The 21,850-nt window shown below is 21.5% G+C and overlaps 8 protein-coding genes across 8 annotated transcripts; 4 read left to right on the forward strand and 4 right to left on the reverse strand.

Annotated features, from left to right (window-relative positions):
• Nucleotides 1-197: 197 nt before the first annotated feature.
• Nucleotides 198-1,528, reverse strand: DDB_G0291820 (hypothetical protein; the record flags this gene model as incomplete). The annotated part of the gene is made up of 2 exons (XM_629947.1): nucleotides 198-950; nucleotides 1,340-1,528. The coding sequence occupies 2 exons, from the start codon at nucleotides 1,526-1,528 to the stop codon at nucleotides 198-200; spliced, it is 942 nt and encodes a 313-aa protein (XP_629949.1).
• A 576-nt stretch (nucleotides 1,529-2,104) lies between these two features.
• DDB_G0291836 (hypothetical protein) lies at nucleotides 2,105-5,169 on the forward strand (the record flags this gene model as incomplete). The annotated part of the gene is made up of 2 exons (XM_629948.1): nucleotides 2,105-2,594; nucleotides 2,810-5,169. 2 exons carry the CDS (start codon nucleotides 2,105-2,107, stop codon nucleotides 5,167-5,169), a joined length of 2,850 nt encoding a protein of 949 aa, XP_629950.1.
• Nucleotides 5,170-5,438: 269 nt separating this feature from the next.
• Nucleotides 5,439-8,830, reverse strand: DDB_G0291838 (hypothetical protein; the record flags this gene model as incomplete). The annotated part of the gene is made up of 5 exons (XM_629949.1): nucleotides 5,439-7,034; nucleotides 7,259-7,561; nucleotides 7,674-7,841; nucleotides 7,950-8,159; nucleotides 8,252-8,830. 5 exons carry the CDS (start codon nucleotides 8,828-8,830, stop codon nucleotides 5,439-5,441), a joined length of 2,856 nt encoding a protein of 951 aa, XP_629951.1.
• A 749-nt stretch (nucleotides 8,831-9,579) lies between these two features.
• On the forward strand, nucleotides 9,580-11,840 carry gacEE (C2 calcium/lipid-binding region-containing protein; the record flags this gene model as incomplete). Its single annotated transcript, XM_629950.1, has 6 exons — nucleotides 9,580-9,756; nucleotides 9,809-9,814; nucleotides 9,900-10,509; nucleotides 10,588-10,690; nucleotides 10,780-11,297; nucleotides 11,536-11,840. 6 exons carry the CDS (start codon nucleotides 9,580-9,582, stop codon nucleotides 11,838-11,840), a joined length of 1,719 nt encoding a protein of 572 aa, XP_629952.1.
• Nucleotides 11,841-12,268: 428 nt separating this feature from the next.
• DDB_G0291842 (WEE1 family protein kinase) lies at nucleotides 12,269-13,400 on the reverse strand (the record flags this gene model as incomplete). The annotated part of the gene is made up of 2 exons (XM_629951.1): nucleotides 12,269-12,313; nucleotides 12,387-13,400. The coding sequence occupies 2 exons, from the start codon at nucleotides 13,398-13,400 to the stop codon at nucleotides 12,269-12,271; spliced, it is 1,059 nt and encodes a 352-aa protein (XP_629953.1).
• A 2,302-nt stretch (nucleotides 13,401-15,702) lies between these two features.
• On the forward strand, nucleotides 15,703-16,922 carry wdr92 (WD40 repeat-containing protein; the record flags this gene model as incomplete). Its single annotated transcript, XM_629952.1, has 3 exons — nucleotides 15,703-15,936; nucleotides 16,012-16,605; nucleotides 16,677-16,922. The coding sequence occupies 3 exons, from the start codon at nucleotides 15,703-15,705 to the stop codon at nucleotides 16,920-16,922; spliced, it is 1,074 nt and encodes a 357-aa protein (XP_629954.1).
• Nucleotides 16,923-17,047: 125 nt separating this feature from the next.
• DDB_G0291824 (hypothetical protein) lies at nucleotides 17,048-18,925 on the reverse strand (the record flags this gene model as incomplete). Its single annotated transcript, XM_629953.1, has 1 exon — nucleotides 17,048-18,925. One exon carries the CDS (start codon nucleotides 18,923-18,925, stop codon nucleotides 17,048-17,050), a length of 1,878 nt encoding a protein of 625 aa, XP_629955.1.
• A 1,770-nt stretch (nucleotides 18,926-20,695) lies between these two features.
• On the forward strand, nucleotides 20,696-21,698 carry DDB_G0291826 (hypothetical protein; the record flags this gene model as incomplete). Its single annotated transcript, XM_629954.1, has 4 exons — nucleotides 20,696-20,798; nucleotides 21,177-21,192; nucleotides 21,542-21,591; nucleotides 21,625-21,698. The coding sequence occupies 4 exons, from the start codon at nucleotides 20,696-20,698 to the stop codon at nucleotides 21,696-21,698; spliced, it is 243 nt and encodes an 80-aa protein (XP_629956.1).
• Nucleotides 21,699-21,850: the final 152 nt, after the last annotated feature.

Raw genomic sequence — 21,850 nt, forward strand, 5'->3', positions numbered from 1 at the left:
ATCATCTCTTCTAAAATAAAAAAATAAAACAAAATAAAATAAAATTTATAAAATATATATAAATATATGAATGGACTGGTTATTTATAGATTTTTTTTTTTTTTTTTTATAAATTATTTTTTTTATTTTTTTTTTTTATTTGTTTTTTTTTATTTGTTTTTTTTTTATTTTTTTTATTTTAAAATTAAATTAATTGGTTAATTGGCTTTTGAAGTGTTTTCATTTACTGAAACATTTTCATTACTTGAAGTTAAACTATTTGAACCACTATTATTTAAATTATCAGATTTTGATGTTGAATTTGGTAAAGATTGTTGTTGTTGTTGTTGTTGTTGGGTTTGATTTGTATTTACATTATTACCACTATTAGCTAAAAGGTTTAAATTATTACTTGAACTATTCGAATTTGATTTATAGAAAGGGGTGGTGGTTGCGGTGGCGGTGGTTGAATTGGTTGAACCTGCTAAAGATGATAAAGAAGTTGAAGAAGAGGATGGAGTGATGGTTGGAGTTGTGTTATGGGAAGAGAAAGTGCTGTGAGATTGGTAACGAATATTTAATTTATTTAAATCTGCACCTTGACAACCTTGAGCGATTGTATTCATAATGTTGATTTTCAATTGTTCTATATTCTTTTCGTTTGAACAATCTTTATTCCAAATTGCTATTCTCTCTGCTTGATCACGTTTACTTAAAACAACACCACAAATATCTCTATCGATATCGATGGTTTCACCAACGACACCCAATACAATATCCTCCCAAATTAAATCGACATTAAATATGAATCTAGTACTCTTTTGAAAATTAATTACCCATTTTCCACCTTTAATATTCTCTGGATCTTCCCATGTTGGACTAATTCCACTCTTAAATAAATGATAGGTTGTATCTGCTTGCATTTTTGATGGTCTTTGTAATTGATGATAATATCCCCAAAAATCTTCAACCTAAAAAAAAAAAAAAAAAAATTCATTTTATTTTTAATTATTATTATTATTATTATTATTATTTTATTATTATTATTATTATTATTATTATTATTATTATTATTATTATTATTATTATTATTATTATTATTATAAAAAAAAAAAAAAAAAAAATTGTTAATACCAAATTTTTATTATAATAAAATTTTTTGGACAATCGGTAGTTGATCTTTGATCCAGATATTTTTTTTTTTTTTTTTTTTTTTTTCAATTTTTCTGAATTTTTTTCAAATTTTTCAAATTTTTTTATTTTTATACACATGATCGTTTTTTTTTTTTTTTTTATAATAAAATGTTAAAGCCAAAAAAAAATTTTCAGCGATAATATTTTATTTTGAATTAATACATACTGATGAGAATGAACCTATATTTGTTAAAGTTGATAAATAATCTTGATGTGATGTTGCTGTATTTGATTGATATTGTTTTTTATCTGTGAAAAGTGTCCATGTTGCATCTAATTGATGAACAGGAGGAGTTTGATTACTCTTTGCTTGAATTTCCATTTGATCGGTATATGATAATCCTTGTTGATTCATTTTTGTTTTTGTTGTTTTTGTTTTTTATTTATAAGTGTATGGGTTTGGTATGTATGTGGTATGAGAGGGAGAGGAGAAGTAGAAGAAGAGAAGAGAAAGAAAAAAAAAAGCGATTGGTTATATAATATATATATATAGTGAGTGTGAAATTTGATAAATATAAATAATTGATTATTTATTTTTCGAAATTATTTTATAATATACAAAATAATATATATAAGTTTATTTTATTATGCGCTTAATAAATTATTGTTTTTTTTTTTTTTTTATGTATAAATATATTTATATGCGAATGCGTGCTCGCTAATTTTGAAATATTTTAAAAACCAAACAGTTTGGTTAAAAAAAAAAAAAAAAAAAAAAAAAAATTTTATTTTTTTTTTTTTGTTTTTTTTTTTATTTTTTTTTTTTTTTTAAATTTTTTTTTTTTTTTTTTTTTTCACTTGAACTTCTTTTTTCAAAAATTAAAAAAAAAAAAAAAAAAAAATTTAAGTGCAAGCTTCTATTTTTTTATTTTTTTATCTTGATTGCAAACACCAACCAAAATCATAAATTCTATTATAGAACTCAATAATTATGTCAGACATAAATGAAGATGAATATAATGATGAAGAAATGAAGGCAGTATTAAAAGAAGATTCAAGTGATTCATCAGATGATTATGAAAATAATAATGAAGATTTATCAAACTCAAGTGATGATGATGATGATGATGATGATGATGGCGATGATTCATCAGATGACGATGATGATGATAATATGGAAAGTAAAACTGATTATGAAAATTCATCAGAAGGATTAGAGGTTGGATTACTTGAAATTAAATTAAGGGAAGATCCATATTCATTTGAAAAGAATCTTAATTACATTAATGCATTATCAAAATTCACTAAACAAAGTAATTATCAAACATTAAGAGAAGCAAGAGAAAAGTTTCAATCAATTCATCCACTCTCACAAGATATTTGGTTAGCTTGGTTTTCTGATGAACAAAAATATATGAAAACTGATAATGATAAACAATATATTTTATCTCTATATGAAAAAGCTTTAAATGATTTCATTAGTAACTATTTATAAATCAAATCAATTCAAATTAAATTAAATCATTATACATATATATTTACTAATATTTTATTGTTATTATTATTGTTATTATTATTATTATTATTATTATTATTATTATTATTATTATTATTATTATTATTATTATTATTATTATTATTATTATTATTATTATTATTATTATTATTATTTTTATTATTATTATTATTATTATAGGTGTAAAAATTAATGTATCTTATTGTAAATTCATTATAAAGATTAATACAAATTCAGGAGGATTGATTAATAATGTTAAAGAGATTAGAAAACAATTTGAAAGATCATTAGAACAGTGTGGTGATGATATTATTGAATCACCATTATTATGGTCAGAATATAGAATGTTTGAACAAATGTTATTATCACAAATAAAGGATGACAAAGAGAAACAAACACAAATTAAAATCATTAGAGATTTATATCATCGTCAATTATCTAATCCAATGATTGGTTTACATTCAATTTATAATGATTATCAACAATGGGAACATTCTCAATCTATTGATAACAATAATAATAACAATAATAACCAAGAAAAAGAAAAAGAAGAAAAAGAAAAAGAAGAAAAAGAAATTAAATTAAAATTTGAAAAATCATTAAAACAATTTAAAGAAAGAGAACCATTTGAAATAGCATTAAAAGAAAAGAAATATTTAGATCAAAGAAAATGGAAAGAATATATTGAATTTGAAAAACAACAACAACATAATGATAAACCAATGAGAGTTGCAACATTATTTGAAAGACAATTAAAATCATTTTCAAATCATTTTTCAATTTGGTCATTTTATTTAACATATTTAGAAAAGTTTACAAACTTTAAGGATTTACATTTGAAAGTTTTCTCAAGATCATTACGTTCAATTTATTATTCTGGTGAACATTGGTCAAAATATTTATTATTATTAGAAGAGAGAGTTCATAATGATAATGATAATGATAAAAGAGTAAAAATTGAACAAGAATTTCAACGTTCACTTGTATCTGGTTTAAAGAGTGAATATGATTATCAATTAGTTTATAATACATATATTGATTATAATTGGAGATCAATTATTAAAAAACTCAATACTGATAGTAATGCTAATAGTAATGGTAATGGTAATAATAATAATAATAATAATAATAATAATAATAATAATAATAATAATAATAATAATAATAATAATAATAATAATAATAATAATAGTATTTCAGAAAATGATAAACAATTAATGAAGTCGTTATTTGAAACTATGAATAATCAAATGTCAACAATTGATGTTAATAATTATACAACAGTTGATAGATACATGTATATAGCTCAATTTGAATGGAGACAATTCAATGATTTATCAAGATATAGAGAGATAGTTGATTATGTTTTATCAATTGATCCATCACAATATTGGATTTGGTGTCAATATATTTCCTTTGAAATGGAGCAAAAACAATTTCAATCAGTAAGAGAATTGTTTAAAAAAGCATCTTCTCATATTAGATTCGATGATCCTTCTTCAAGAATATGGCAAGATTGGTTCACTTTTGAGCGTGGCTATGGTGATATTAATCAATATAGAGCAGTCTCTGATCGTTATTCTATTATTCAAAATAAATATAACAAAGAGCAAGAAAGATATCTTCAACAACAACAGCAGCAACAACAAAAACAACAACAACAAAATAAAAGAAAAGAAAAAGATGATGGAAAAAATAAAGACGAAAAAAGAATATCAAAGAAACAAAAGAATGAAAATCATAAAGAAAAAGGAGATCAAGATGAATTTAAAAAACCATTACCTCCAACATCAAAAAAAGAAAAAGAAAAAGAAAAAGATTTACCAAAGAAATTAATTATACTAAATTTATCATTTGATACAGCAGAACCTGATTTACATAAAATCTTTGATAAATATGGTCAAATTAAATCTTTGAAATTAGTTTTAGATAAGAATGGAAAATCTAAAGGAATTTGTTTCATTCTTTACAAAAGTCATGAATCTGCAAATAAAGCATTAGAAATGGATCAACAAATTATTAAAAATAGAACTATTTGTGTTCAATATTCAAAAGATCAACAAATTAATGACCATGTCGAATCAAATCAAACTTTAACAACAACAGCAACAACAACAACAACAACAAATGAAATTGATTTTGAAAATCATATTGGTTTAACAGTATTTATTAATAATTTATCACCAAGTGTAAATAAAGAAAAATTGGAACAATTTTTACGACATAATGGTGTAACTGGTATTAAAGATATTAGAGTGGTATTAAAAGCTAGACCATTTGCCTATATAGATTTAATTGATAAAGAGAATTTAAAGAAAGCATTATCATTAGATAAAAAATATTTTTTGAGTAAATTAATTAATGTTAATTTATCAAAACCACCATCTTCTATTTCACCTGCAAATAATAATAATGATAATAACAATAACAATAACAATAATACAATAACTTCAAATGGAAATGATACAGAGTTTATTAAAGAAATTCCAAGTAGAAAACCAACTCTCTTAGTACCAAGAGGAATAAAAAATAAAAAATAAATAATAGTAGTAATAATAATAATTTATTTAATTAAAAACACCACAATTAGAAATGTTTGATTTTTTTATTTTTTATTTTTTTTTTTATTATTTTATAATTTTTACTAAAATCATTGATCATTTTAAAATCAAGATTTAGTAAATTTTTTTTGTTATTAATATTATTCTATTAATTATTTCGATCTAAAATATAAATATATACATAAATATATTTTTTTTTTTTTTGTTTTGTTTTTTTTTTGTTTTTTTTTTGTTTTTTTTTGTTTTTTTTAAAGTTGAATATTTGCAGTTGAAAGTAATGGAGTAACTAACATTTCATTTTGAGATTTAAATGTTTGGAAAGTAGAGATAAAATATTCTTTTGGATTTGAAATTGTTGGGAAAGGATCAACGTCAACTTTCTTTGAGAATTGAAGTTGAGTAAAAGTTGGAACATAACCTTCATTAGCTTCAGCTTGATCAATGTAGAGATCAGAAGCAGCACCGGCTTGTTCAGTCTCTTGAGATTTCTTACCACTAATAACATTTGATTGACATTGAATTAGTTTAATCCAAAGTTCTGGTGTGGCTAAAATATCATTACAACAGATCATATTGGTTAAAGAGATTGAAATGATTTTCTTTTCAATTGAGCCATTGATATCTTCGACTGTTGGTAACCAAAGTTTAATTAAAATGTCTTCCCAAAGTGAATCTTTGATGGCTCTAACGGTTTGGGCAGTCTTGACAACACCATATTTGATCATAAAGATTGAAAAGAAGATAGTGAAACAACGTACGACTTTGAGGGTCTTCTTTTTGGTGATTCTAGTGAGAATCATAGAGAAGATACCACCCAAGTATTTCTCCAAGAATTGAATATCCAAAGTTTCAACAACAGTCTCTAAAATGAGGAAAGCTTCGTGATCATGAGTGACTCTCATAATGAGTTTCTCAGTGATACCCAAGATGGCACTAAGATGTGGAGCGATCGATGAACCTTCCTTTTTAATGAAAGCTTGAAGCAAACGTACCAATGCTGGATAATCGGCATCACGAGCCCAAGTCATATCATTGAAAATGATTGGTAGAATTGGTCTAAAGAGATCTAAATACTCTGGTCTACAATTTTCAACGAGAATTGATAACAATTGGAAACAGTATGGTGAGAATTCGGCATTATTAGTTTGCAATACCATTTCAATCAATGGCATAATGATTTGAGTTACCTCTGGTTCTGAAGAGAAACCTTTCAAGAGAGTACCAACAACTTCGAAACAATAATGATTGAAACTATGATTGGATGGATTCTTTGCCTCTTCAATGATGATCGATACAAACTTTTGCAATAATTGAATTGTAATTTGTTGACTAACCTTACCTTGAGTCATCAAAACGATACGAACAATAGTTCTCATTGCTCTTTCATTTTGTTTGGAATCTTTGAAATTGAAAACACCGACCAATGGTAGCAACAAACCTGTTAAATTAGTCGAGATAAACTCTGCTGACAAACGTGGTACACCCCCATCTTTAACCGATAATAAACGGTCGATACAAGTTGATGCATAAGTGTGAATAATGAAATCTGGATTCTCTAAACATGGAATTACACTTTGTAAAATTCTTGGATACTCTTCTGCTGGAATTTGATTTCTAAAGATTGTAATGAATTTCAAACAATCTGCTTTCAAAATTGGTTTATTTGTTTGTGTTGCACCTGATAACTCTGGTTCAATTGAACTCTTAAAGAAATCTAAAACATTTACTAATTTACTAGACTCACTTGATTCATCTGATCCACCACTCTTTACTGCTAATGCTGTAACTAAAAATATTGCTGAATCTTTACAAATCCAATTTTCTTCTCTATTTGAATTATATTTCTTTTTTTAAGAGATTAGTAACTTTTAATATTATTATTATTATTATTATTATTATTATTATTATTATTATTATTATTATTATTATTATTATTATTATTATTATTATTATTATTATTATTATTATTATTATTATTATTATTATTATTATTATTATTATTATTATTATTATTATTATTATTATTATTATTATTATTATTATTATTATAATTATTATTAAAACTTACTTGTAATAAATTATTAATATCAACAGATAATAATTGAATTACTTGATTTTCATAATATTTTCTTAAACCTTTAACCAATTCAATTGCAGCTCTTCTTCTAGTATCAGAATCACTACCTTCAATATCTCTACGCATATATTCAACATGATTATCTTCATATAATTCAATATCAGATTCTCTTAATTCAATATTTGGTGTAACAATCATTGAACAAATTTGTTTTAATGTTTCTGGACTTTCAAAGATTTTATGTGAAATTGATGTTGCTACTGTACCTAAAAATCTAATTGATGCATAAACAAACTAAAAATAAATAAAAAAATAAAAAAAAAAGAATTAGTTTTTTTTTTTTTTTTTTTTTTTTTTTTTGAGGGAAAAATAGATGAATCCAACAAAACAAATCATGATTACTTACTGGATCATTACAAATATCTTTTGAAGTTTGAGTTAAAAGTCCCCAAACAACTTGTACGAATGGTTGAAGGAATGATGAAAACTCCTCATCATAAATTTGAGTATAAAGATTAATAATTTCACAAATTGAAGTTTGAATCTTTTTCAATAAAGATGGTTCTTCATCATTCTATATTTTTTTAAAAAAATTAAAAAATAAAAATAAATTAAATGTTAATATTAATATTTATGAATTCACACACACTCAAATAATATGTAAATAACAAAAACAACTTACACTTGAAAGAATGATTGATTGAAAATTTGTATTAAATTTAAGGTATCTATGGAATTCATTTGTAAAAGAAGCGAGATTATCTTCGAAAAATTCTGGTAAATCAACTGAACTCATTGAGAAAAAGATTTCTAAAAGGAAATGGACACAATTTAATAATAAAACTAATTGTTGTTCATTTTGTAAATTTGCATCAACTGCAACACCTGTTTTCTTTTTTTTTTTTAAAAAAAATATATATATATTATTATTAATTATTATTAATTATTATTATTATTATTATTTTAATTATTTTTTAAACTTACAATTAATAATGATAAATATGGAGTTGGTAAAATTGATAAAATATATTTTAATTCAGATAATGATTGATTATTTCTCTCTTGACCTCTATATTTTTTTAAGAGTGAATGTAAAACTCTCAAGATGATTGAAAGTGTTGGAATGTCAGTGTTTGATTCCATTTGTTTGATTAATTCTGGTAAGATTGAAGGCCATTGTTGTGGGAAATCAGATACACCAATCATTGATAATGATTCGACCAATTGTGATTGTGTGGTGTTGTTTACTGCTGATAGAATGAAATTTAATAATAAACTTTTCACCATCTCTTTGTCATTTGATGGAATTGGATTCTCAACTTCATCGCCATCTACCCAACTATCTTTAACTAAATTTTTGAATGTAATTGCTGATAATGTTCTTGCTCCTGCATCTATGGTTTTCAAATTTTGAAATACTAATAATGTTATTATTGAATTTGGTGTCTCTTTAACAAACTTTTGAATCTTTGATGTTGCTTCCTCTCTAATCTCTTTCTCTGGTCTATTTGCTGCAATAAATAAATTTTGTAATTGTTCAATTGTTTCTTTTGGTAATTCCATCTCTTTTTTTTTTTTTTATTTATTAATTTATTTATTTATTAATTTATTTATTTATTTATTTATTTATTTGTTTATATATATATAAAAAAAAAAAAAAACGAGGGTGGATGAAGATGATAAAAAAAAAAAAAAAAAAATAAAAAAAAATTTTGAATTTATAAAAAAAAAAATTTCATTTGTAAAATTTTTTTCTGTGGGATTGGCGCCAAATGACTATAAATAAAAATAAAAATTAAAAAAAGGAGAAAGAAGAAAAAACTAACCTAAAAAATAACAATTTTGGATAAAAAAAAAAAAATAAATAAAAAATAAAAAATATAAATAGAGATATTATTTATTTATTTATTAATTTTTTTTTGTTTACTATTATTTTTTTTTGGTAACAATTAGATCCACATTTTCAATGGTTTTTTTTTTTTTTTTTTTTTTTTTTTTGTTTAGGGTCTAAATTTCAAGTTGTTAATTTGTATTATATTTTGAGTCCACTCTCCAATCATTTTCAAATAAAAACATTGGTGAATTTTTTTTTAATTTTTTTTTTTTTTTTTTTTTTTCTCCTAACTGAAAAAAAAAAAAAAAACACAAAATATCTTTTTATTTTTTTATTTTTTTTTTATTTTTTTTTTTGTTAAAAATAAAGTAATTTTGGTTGTATTTTTAAAAGTGACTTGTAAAATTAAAAAAATAAAATAAAATAAAATAATATAGTAATAATAATAAAATAAAGAATAAAAAAAAAAATAAAAAAAATGGAATCAGTTACCACTACAATTCAATGTATGGGTATTAAAGACAGTTGTAATAAAAAGAAAATATTTCAAGGAGGGAAATCAAAAATAATAGAGTTTCAAGTAAAATATGAAAACTCTGATGAAGTTTTAAATTTTCAAACTACTCAAAGTGCAATTAATAAATTAATTTCTGAAGTAAGTAAAAAAAAAAAAAAAAAAAAAAAAAAAAATTTAATTCCAAAAATAGAATAGTGTATTAATTAAAAAAAAAAAAAAAAAAAAAAAAAAAAAACAAATTCCTTTTCTATTTTTTTTTTTTAAAAAAAATTTATTATTAGTTAAAAAAAGAAATTTATAGTATAAATTTACCAATTTCAAATTATTCAGTCACATCATCATCAGCACTTCAAGATATTAATTTATTATGTCAATGTATATCATCAACACCAAAAATACAAAGATCATTATCATTTGTTAATTTCATTGAAACAGAGAATAATTTAACAGTATCATCAACGTTTATATTTGATTTTATAAAGAATTCAGACATATCGGGTGTTTTATTAAAAACCAAAAATAATAATAAAAGAACTAAAAAGGAAAGATTATGTGTAATTAAATATAGTAGAGTTTTATACTATTTCTCAGAAACAGGTGGTGGTAGTAGTACTGATATTAATTCAACAGAAGTAAAGAAAAAGAGATGTAAAGGATTGAAATTCCTAGATGATTGTAAAATCACCGAAAAAGGTGAAAACTATTTTCAATTAAAAACTTCAAATAATGAAACCTATGTTTTCACAACTCCAACCAATGATGAATGTGATAGATGGGTAACAACTATAAATAATTGTATTGATTATATTACAAAATCAACTTATCGTGTTAGTGGTCAAGTTCAAGGAACTGTTGTTAAATCTCGTAATCTTGCTGCAAAAGATTTAAATGGTAAATTATTTTTAAAAAAAATATAAATTATTATTATTATTATAATATTAATATATATTGATTATTTCACTATATTAGGTAAAAGTGACCCATTTGTTATAATTAAAGCAGAACAACAACAACATAGAACTCAAACAATTTATAAATCATTGAATCCACAATTCAATGAAGCTTTTCATTTGTATGTATAAATAAATAAAAATATATTTAGTAATTATTTTCTAATTTTTAAAATATTTTATTAAAAAAAAAAAAAAAAAAAAAAAAAAGTGATATTACAAAACATCAAGGATATGTTTATTTTTTTGTTTGGGATGAGGATAAATTTAAGACAGCAGATTTTATGGGAGAAGTTGCAGTACCATTAAGTTTATTGCCACCTAATGGGTCAGAGATTAGTTTATGGTTACCATTGTCACCTAGAAATAGTAAAGATAAAGTATCAGGTGATATATTGATAAAGATTCGTTATTTCTTTTCACCCGATCAAATTGAAGTATCACCAACATCAATCTATGGTAATTCATTGGAAGCAATTGTAAAGAATAGACCAGAGATTTGTAAAAATCAAGTTCCAAATATACTCTATCAATTCATTGAATTCTTTGAACAACATTTAAATGAAGAAGGTTTATTTAGAATTTGTGGTAACAGTACTGAAATTAAATTTATAAAGAATCAAGTCAATACTGATACTCAAATAACTTTTAATCCATCTTCGGTTCATGCTTATGCTGGGGCATTTAAATTATTTTTTAGAGAATTACCTGAACCATTATTTACTTTTAGTAAAGTATTAATAATAATAATTATAATAATAATAATAATAATAATAATAATAATAATAATAATAATAATAATAATAATAATAATAATAATAATAATAATAATAATAATAATAATAATAATAATAATAATAATATAATAATAATAATAATAATAATAATAATAATAATAATAATTTACTAATTTAAAATTTATTTATTAATTTTATTTTTTTTATTTTTTATTTTTTATTTTTTTTAGACCAATATGATAATTTAATTAATTTAGCAAAAAAGAGTACAGAACTTCAACCATTAATTGAAATTATTAAAACTTTTCCAATTTGTCATTTAAATGTTTTAAAATTATTATTACCATTTTTTGGAAAGATTGCAGCAAATTCAAAATCAAATTTAATGAATCATTCAAATTTATCAATTGTTTTTGGTCCTTCATTCCTTAGAGTAAAGGATGAATCTCATGTAAATTTAATGGAGATGATTTTGGTAAATGATATTGCTAAATTTGTATTTGAAAATTCACAACAAATTTTAAAATCAATTTAAATTAATTTTAAAATTATAATAATTTAATTATTTTAAAAAAAAAAAAAAAATCTATATTTATATATAAACAATAAACCTCTTTTGTAAAAACATCCAAAAAAAAAAAAAAAAAAAAAAAAAAATAAAAATAAAAATAAAATAATATAAATATATATTTTTTTTTTTAATATAAAAGAACATTTTATTTAAAGGAAATTAATTTTTAAATATTTATAATTGGAGAATGTATAGTTATTATTAATTATTATTATTATTATTATTATTTTTTTACTTTTGAAGATAGAAAGAGAGAGAATTTACAATAATTTTAAAAAATAAAAAAAAAAGGATTTTTTTTTTTTTTTTTTTTTTTTTTTTTTTTCCAAGGAAAGGGTATTAATTACAATATGGACATTTTTTTTTTTTTTTTTCTTTGTTTTTTTTTTTTTTTAGAATAATTTTCTTTGAAGTCTATATAATGTAGATGTTGAACGCTAAATTAAATTATTAAAGTGATTAGTATAAGTAATATTTTTATTTTAAAAAAAAAAAAAAAAAAAAACTTACTTTTAAAGTTATAACAGATTGTAATTTATCATATTTTAAAAGTGATTGAATTGTAATTCTTTTTGTATGATCAGGATTCATCATTAAAATGATTAAATCTTTTAGATCTTGAGAGATTGAATCATCATTTTCGGGAAAAGGTATCTTACCTTCACGTAAATTTCTCCACCATTGACCTTTTTGAGGAAGGTTATAATTGGTTGCCATTTCATAAAGTGTTATACCTAAACTAAAGATATCAGCAGATGGTGTATGAATATCATTTAATAATTCAGGAGCCATATAGATTTGGTCACCTTCAGAATCATCACCACCCGTTGTTGTACTGCAAACGCCGAAATCACCAATTTTTAAAACTCCATCATTTGAAAAAAGTAAATTCTCAGGCTTGATATCTAAATGCATTATACCCTTTTCATGCACATGTGATAGACCATTGGCGATATCGCAAAGGTATTGCCAAATCATGTATTCGGGTAGCTTGCCAAGACCACCCTCCTCCTGAACTGCTAAATTCAGGGCATCCTTTAGGTTGCCACGCTCGCATAGCTCCATTTGTATGAAAATGTGTCCGCCCTCTTCCCATGCACACATCACCTGTGCTATATTATTGTGGTGGCCTAGTTTCATGCCGTTTTCAATCTCTTGAATGTGTTGATTTCTTTCAGAGGTTTCCCAAATTGGTTTCTTTGATTTCTTGACTGCATACAAACGACCATCCACAAAACTACGTGCTTTATAAACTTTTGCAAAACTTCCCTCTCCAATTTGATTGATATATTCGAAATGGGAACTACAAGATTTGGTTCTCTTCTTTTGTGTTAAAAATTGTACACCTGCTTGATTCTTTGTTGGTGTACGTAGTGGAGTTTTCGTTGGTGTCTTTGGACAAACTTTTGGTGTTCTTGGTGTTTCTGGTGATCTATTCTCATTATTTTCATCTTCATTCTTTTGTTTCTTTGATACTAATTCACTTTTATCTTCAAATGCACTTTGATCTGGTAGAGGTCTCATTTTATTTATTTTGATTTATTTATATATTTATTTATTTATTTATTTATTTATTTATTTATTTATTTATTTATTTATTTATTTATTATTATTTACCCTAAATTTAAAATAACTATTTTTAGAAAAAAAAAAATAAAAAATAAAAAAGATTGGTATTGATATTAATATTAATTTATTTGGAAAAATAAAATAAAATTAAAAAATTGTTGATTAGAGGAGAAAAGAGAAAAAAAAAAAAAAAAAAAAAAAAAAAAAAAAAAAAAAAAAAAAAAAAAAAAAAAGTTTGAAAGGTTTATTACTAACCTATTTATTTAATATAAAATTTATAATAAAAAAAAAAAATTTAAAATAAAAAAAAAAAAAATAAAAAAAAAAATTTGCAAATTAAAAATAAATTAAAATTTTTGATTGGTAAATTATGTTTATTTTTATATTTTTTCTAATTTTTTTTCTAATTTTTTTTTAATTTCCTGGAAGTGAATCTCAAATATGTGGTGGTACTTTTTTTTTTTTTTATTTATGAGAAAAAAACATTTAAGTACATACACAATATCTTTTTGGATATTTTTTAAAAGTTAATTAAAAAAAAAAGAAGGAAATAGGGAAAAAAAAAAAATAATAAATGTTTTATAGCTATTTCTTTTTTATTTGTTTTAAATTTTTATTTATTTTTATTTATTTATTTTTGTTTTTGTTTTTGTTTTTGTTTTTGTTTTTGTTTTTGTTTTTGTTTTTGTTTTTGTTTTTGATAAAAAAAAAAAAAAAAAATCTTTTTGGGTTATTGTAATGAAATTTAAAAATAAAAACCCCTTTTATTGCGATTATTTAATAATAATAAAAAAAAAAAAAAAAAAAAATTAAATTATTGAACAATTGTTGAATTGTTTTTTTTTTTGTTTTTTTTTTTTTTAAAAAATAATTAAAAAAAAAAAAGAAAAAAAAAAAAAAAAAAAAAAAAAACACTGTTTAATCTGGTGGCCAAAAGAAAATATAACTAAAAAAAAAAAAAAAAAGGCGGGAACTTGTGAATTGAGGAGTGATGGTGATATGATATGATATGATATGTCATGATTTTATTTTTTGGATTGGGTGTATGTAGTTTTTGAATTTTAATTTTATTATCTTTTTTTTTATTTTTTTTTTTTTTTTTGTGTTTGCATATATGAAACTATTATTTTTTATTATTTTACTTATTATTAATTTATTATCATTATTTTTTTTTTATTTTTTTTTTTTTTTTATTATTTTATTTATTATTAAAGAAAAAGAAAAAATAATAATAATAATAATAAAAAAAAAAAGATTTATTTATTTTTACTTTACCTAAAATGTTTAAATTATTTTTAACTTGATAGTGAATGTGTGTGTGTATGTGTGTATGTGTGTATGAGATTAATTAAAATGAAATTTTATTGAATATATATATAAAATAAAGTAATAAAGTTGTGAATATTTATTTGATTTTTGTAACCGTTATAATTGTTGTTGAAAAAATAAAATTAAAAAAAAAAAAAAAAAAAAAAATAAAAAAAATGTGGAAGGATTTTTTTTTTGAATTTGAAAATAAAATATTTTTTTAATTTTTTTAACAGCTTTTGGCGGGAATTTTCGCGAATGGGAAAATGATTTGTTTTTTTTTAATTTTTTCAAAAAAAAAAAAATTAATAAAAAAAAGGAATGAATCTATGTGCCAAAAATATTTGGAAAAATAGAATCTAGATTAAATATTATTATAAAAAATTGAAAATTTGAATGAATTTAAAACTGATTAAAGGCGATAAAAATAGTTTATTTTTTTTTTTTTTTTTTTTTTTTTTTTTTTTTTTTTATAAAATTTGAGGAGTTTTCCTATTAATTTTAAAAACTCTTATCAACAAACAATTAGGAATTTTTTTTCTTTTTTTCCTTTTTATTTTTTTATTTAATGACTAAATTCAAAAATTGCAGGGTCATGTTTATATTATATATTATTTTTTTATATTTTTTTTTTTTTTTTTTTTTTTTTTCGTTGATAAAAACATATACTTGATATATCTCACATTAAAAATAAAATATTTTTATTAAAAAAAACACTGAATGGTTAAATTAATTTTTTTTATATTTTATATAATTTTGTGTATTTTTGAGTGTTCCATTTGTAGTATATACTAAATTCATAAAAAAATAAAATTAAATCATTGTTAAAAAAAATAGAAAATGAATGAAAATATTTTTTTTTTTTTTTTTTTTTTGCAAAACTAAAATTTATTTTTGTGCTCAATAAATTTTTTTTTTTTTATTTTCATTTTTTTTATTTTTAGAAAAAATGAGCGCACTTGGTGAATCAAATAACAAACAAAATGGCAAAGAGATATTACATAATTATGTAACTAAGAAATTAACAAGTCAACCATACAGTTGTCAATGGATACCAACTTCATGTTCAGTGGTTACAGTTGGTAAAAAGACATCAGGTGGTATCTCAAAAGGTGATATTAAAATTCATCAATTAGAATTTGATGATACCTCTGGTGACCCAAAATTAAATTTAGTCTATGAAGTATGAGCCGTCATTATTATAATTATAAATTCAATCTTTTTAATATTCTAACATATATTATAATAAATAATTAAGAATGAATTTACAAATCCATTTAGATGTCTATCATTTTTTAAACAAGCAAATCAATTACAACAACAAGATAATAGAAAATTTATAACAGGTGATTTTAATGGACAAATTTCAGAATGGGATTCAGATATATGTGATATACCAATATGGGGTGTTAAAGGTGCTCATCAAGGTTCAATATCAGCAATTGATGCATATGCTGATAATTTAGTAGTTTGTGGTGGTAAAGATGGTACAATTAAAGTATATGATACAAGAATAAAGCCGAATAGTGCTAATGATAATAATGGTAATAATTCATCACCAATATCAACATTTGAACAAACCAATAAAAGTAATTGTTGGTCAATTTGTACAAATGATAATAATATTATAGCAGGCTTTGAAAATGGTGATTTAAATATATACAATTTAAAAACCAATTCAATTCAATCAACAACTAAATTAAATGGTGGAATTTGTTCAATAGATTCAAATGATAGATCAAATATTTTAAATCAATTTTTAATTACAACAAATAAATCTTTTATTTCAATTGCTTCATTTAATAATAATAATAATAATAATATTGAATTTAAAGATTATGATATTAATAAAGTATGTGTAAATAAAATAAAATTTTTAATTTTAATATTAATATTAACATTTTAATTTTTAAAAAATTTTAGGAACCTAATCAAACTATATGGTCAGGAATTTATTCACCATGGAATAAAAAAGATAATGAAAATATATTTACAATTGCTCAAGGTGATGGTTCAGTTTCAATGTATAGGGATGATTGTAAATTAATTGATAAAGTTTTAGTTTCAGATTTACCAATACTTTCATTGGATTATAGTAAAGATAGAAAAGGTTTATTATGTTGTATATCTTTAAAAAAACAATTATCAATTTTAATTTCACCTTGTTAATTAAATTTTAAGAAAAATAAATTTGGTTTTTTTTTTTTTTTTTTTTTTTTTTTCTTTATAATACATAAAAAAAAAAAAAAATAAAAAGAAGTAATATTTTATTATTATTGTTTTTTTTAAAAAAATTAATTAATTAAAAATTTTTCATCATCATCATTATTATCATTATCATCAACATCAAATAATAATGGTACTTTTTGTTTTGCTTTAATTGAATCACTACTACAATTGATATATTTAATTTTGGCAATTTCAGTTGGTATCATAAATATTGAGACTATTAAGATGAATATTGAGAAAGAGAATGCAAATGCAAAGATTGGTAATTGGTCACCTTTCTTGTCGGAATATAGTGCGCTACAGAATAGTGGACCGACAACACGACCTAATGAACCTGCTGATGTGATGATACTAATTAGTAGACCTTGAGATGCGTTACCGATTGTATTTGATAAAACTTTGGAAAAAATTGAGACGATTACAGTTTGAGAAATTGGGAAACCAATACCATAGACGAATAGATAACTTAGCATATATCTAGTCCATGTTAAATGATGTGCCATTGAAATGAAACAACCAATTGCAACACAAACATTACCAAAATTGTAAATCCAATAATCGTGAATGATTTCTTTTTTACTTGCCCAACTAATTAACAATAGGAAAAAGATACCAACGAATCCAAGTCCACCGAAAAAGTATCCACTTCCACTATCGATATTCATTCCATTGCTATCACTTGAACCTGAACCTGAATTTGAAAATGAGTCGGAGGAAAGGTCAGTTACTGCTGAATTGGAATTCAAACTATCATATAATGGTGTACCCAATGTTTCATAAATACCAAGCACAGCTCTAATAAAGAAATTTAATAAAACGAATATTATTAAACTAATTAATGCCCGTTTATCTTTTAATATAATTTTATAAATATTTTCTTTTTTTTCTTTTTCTTTTTCTTTTTCTTCATTTAATGTCGACGATGCATCACAAATTGAACCACTATTACTAATACCAAAATTCATTTCCATAATTGTATTTTCATCACCATTTGTAATTTCTTCAGCAACTCCAGTATTTCCTGAATTGTCATCTTCAAAATTATTTATTGCTTTAATTGAATTACTACTTGCTGATAGGTAGTATTGTTCTTCAATATCTCTTGTCATGGATACTAAATTATTGGTACTATTATTATTTGCACCACCTTTATTTTCAAAACCATTATTTTTTCTAACTGTAGTTGGTTGGGTGGATTTTGGATTTTTAAAGAAATAAAGAATAGTTAAAAGTAATAGGAAATTTTGGAAACCTAAAAACCAACCTGGTGATGTTAAATAATCAATATCAACTGTACCAATTTTAAAAGCAGGGAGAAATGAAAGGAATGATCCAACAATTGGTGATACTGCATAACCCAAGAATTGGACTGCTGCAGAGAGAGAAATTAATGCTGTACGCTCTGCAACCTCTGTAACATCAGTAATAAATGATCTACCAACACTTAGTGTACCTGCACCAAATCCTAATACTGCTCTTGATGCAACCACTGATATCTCACCGAATTTGGCACTTCCATGATCCAAATATGCAAATGAATACCAAAATGAACCAATAATACAAAATATAATTGAAACTGAAAATATCTTTTTATAATAACTATTTGATGATATAAATCCTAATCCAATGGTTGCAACTAATCTACCAAAACTAAAACTTGAAATTACCAAACCCAATAATGATGCATCTCCAACTCCACCAATTAAATTTGAATATGCAGGTGCACTTGGTACAATAATTCCTCTAGCAAACTCTTGAAAAAAAAAAATTGCAAAAACAATTCCAATTGATACTTTTCTATCTCTTTTATTTAAACCACCAATCTTTTTTTCTTCAATAATATTACCACCACCACTACCAGGGACACCACCATTTTTTTTAAAATCAAATAAATCTTGTTTTTCAAAATTTAATTCAATTCCACTTTTAATATTTTCGCTCATTTTATTTATTTATTTTATTTATTTATTTATTTATTTTTATTTTATTTTATTTATTTTTATTTTATTTTATTTATTTTTATTTTATTTATTTATTTTATTTATTTATTTATTTATTATTTTTTTTGTATTTTTTTTTCGAAACTATTAATTTTTTTTTTTTTTTTTAAAAAAATTATATTTTTATAATTTATTCAAAGGTGATTTTATAATTTTTTTATTTTTTTTTTTATTCTTTTTTTTTTCTTATTAACTTCTTTTGGCTTACACACCAACTGCACCATTTTTTTTTTTTTTTTTTTTTTTTTTTTTTTTTATAGTTTTTTTTTTTTTATTAAAAAAAAACAGGTCAGAAAATAAGAAGATATTAATATTTTTCAATTTTTTTTTCATTTTTTTGAACAATTGTGTAGCCCATAAAATACTTTTTTTTATTTTTTTTCCATATCTTTTTGCCACATCAGAATTTTATTAAAAATAAATTTTTTTTCTTTTTTTTTTTTGATCAGATTTTCAGACCTTTTTTTTTTCTTCACTTTTTCTTTTTTATTTTAATTTTTTTTATTTTTTTTTTACAATTCCACTAAATGAGTTAAAAAACCAAAAATCAAACAAAATGAAATAATTGCAGAAATAAATTTTTATTTTCTTTGTTTTTCCAATTTTTATACCATTCTTTTATTTATAAATAATTTATTTTATTAATCTATTTATCTATTTTTTTTTTAATATTTCACCGATTATTTTTAATCTCAAATTTGATTTTTCTAAATTATTTTTACAATTGCAAAAAAAAATCTAGATTTTTTTTTTTTTTTTTTTTTTTTTTTTTTTAATAAATTTCCATTTTTTTTATTATTCTGATATAATCTCTTAATTGTGAAAAATGATTCTATTGAGGGCCTCTATTTTTTTTCTTTTTCTTTTTTATTTCTTTTTATTTTCTTTTTATTACATTATTTATTTTCATTGTCAATTTTTTTTTTTTTTTTTTTTTTTTTTTTTTTTTTAAGAGGGAGAGCAGTTCGTTATTTAATTGTTTTAGAGTAATGTAAGTTGTTTTTATATCTATCCACACTCATACAATTTAAACCTACTACTATCNTTGTTTGACTGAAAAATTTTTTTAATTTTTTTTTTTAAAATTTTTTGGGCAAACATAAATGCTTTTTTTTTTTTTTTTTTTTTTTTTTAAGAATAACTTTAAACCTTTTATTTAATAGCATAAATCAACTCAATTATTTTTCAAGAAAATCATTTTCATTGTATAATTACAAAAAATAAAATAAAATAAAATTAAATAAAATTTAATTTCAACAAAAACCATTGAAATTTCAAAAAAAAAAAATAATTTTAAAAAATATCCATCTCTATGCTTTTCTTTAAAAATTATAAAAAAAAAGATAAAAATATCATGAAACAAAAAATTAGATATTTTATTACGTGTTAAAAAAATTTTTGAAAAACTAAGTTTTATTTTTGTATCAGTCTGATACAAATTTTGATAATTTTATAAAAAAAAAAAAGGTAATGACATCATCAGCGGGCTTGCCCGTAATTTTTAAATTTCTAATAATTTTTTAAATTTAGATATTTTAATGGTAAAAACAATTTTTTATTTTTTGCTGTGAATTTTTTTAAAATTATTAGAATTGTAAATTATTTAAGAGTTTTTTTTTTTTTTTTCATTTTTATTTTTCATTCCAAACAAACTATCTGTAATATTAATTTTTATCTTTTTTTTTAAACAACAAACAACTTTTCAAATAAAAAATGTGCAAATATTCAAGTGGATGTGGAACAAGCGATTCTAAAAATTGTAAGGCATGTGGCACTGCATTATGCAAAGGTTGTTCAAGATCATTAAAGACTGGAAGTAAGTAAAACAAAACCAATTTTTAAACATTAAAAAAAAACAAAAAAAAACAAAAAAAAAAAAAAAAAATTGAAATTTCAAAACTCCACTCAAATAAACAAATAAGAAATTATAATCAAAATTAAATTTTGAAAATTTCATGAAACTAACAACTTTAATTTCATCAAATAACAATTTTTCATCTCAGACCCAACACCAAGTGGAAATAGCGCTGCTTGTCCAGACTGCAAGAAAAACTATAGATAATTCTTTTTCAAATTTGATCTACTGTCATACTATTTTTAAATAAAGAGAAAATTTTTTCATTTTCTTTAACCATAATTTTTTCTTTAATAATTATTATATTTTTTTTCTTTTAATTATAATTTTTTTAAAAAGTTATTGAAAGTAAAATGTATTTTGGATTTTGTATATTTAAAAAACTGAAAGATTATATTTTTTTTTTTTTTTTTTCAAATTTAAAATGATTTAATTTTTTTTATTTTTAATATTAGTCAAGTATAAATATATAACACACAAAAATACACCAAATGATTTAAAATTAATCTAATCATTCTGTTTTTTTTTTTTTTTCAAAAAGTTTATTTTTAAAAATTAAATTATTTATTATTAATTTTTTGGCAGGTGTTTCTTTGAAGAACAACAGATGGGGGATTTATTTTTTTTTTTAACCCTTTTTAAATGAAAAAAAAAAAATTTTGATTGGGTGGGGTTTTTTTTTTAACAAATTTTTTTTTTTTTAGGTCCAATTTTAAAGTTTTAGAAGAAAAAAAAAAAAGGAAAATTTTCCTGGGTTTTAAAAATTTTTTTTTTTATTTAAATTAAGGATTTAAATTAAAAAAGGGAATTAAGGTTTTTTTTTTTTTTTTTTTTTTTTTTTTTTTTTTTTTTTTAATTTAATAATGTTTCATAGGTATTTTAATTCCTTATTTTATTTATATATTTATTTTTTATTTTATTTTATTATTATTATTATTTTTTTTTTTAAACAATTATTAATTTATAAATAAACTTTTAAAGGTTCAACATTTGATGTTTTTTTTTTTTTTTTG

This window comes from Dictyostelium discoideum (genome assembly GCF_000004695.1).
Source record: "Dictyostelium discoideum AX4 chromosome 6 chromosome, whole genome shotgun sequence".
Taxonomy (NCBI): Eukaryota; Evosea; class Eumycetozoa; order Dictyosteliales; family Dictyosteliaceae; genus Dictyostelium; species Dictyostelium discoideum.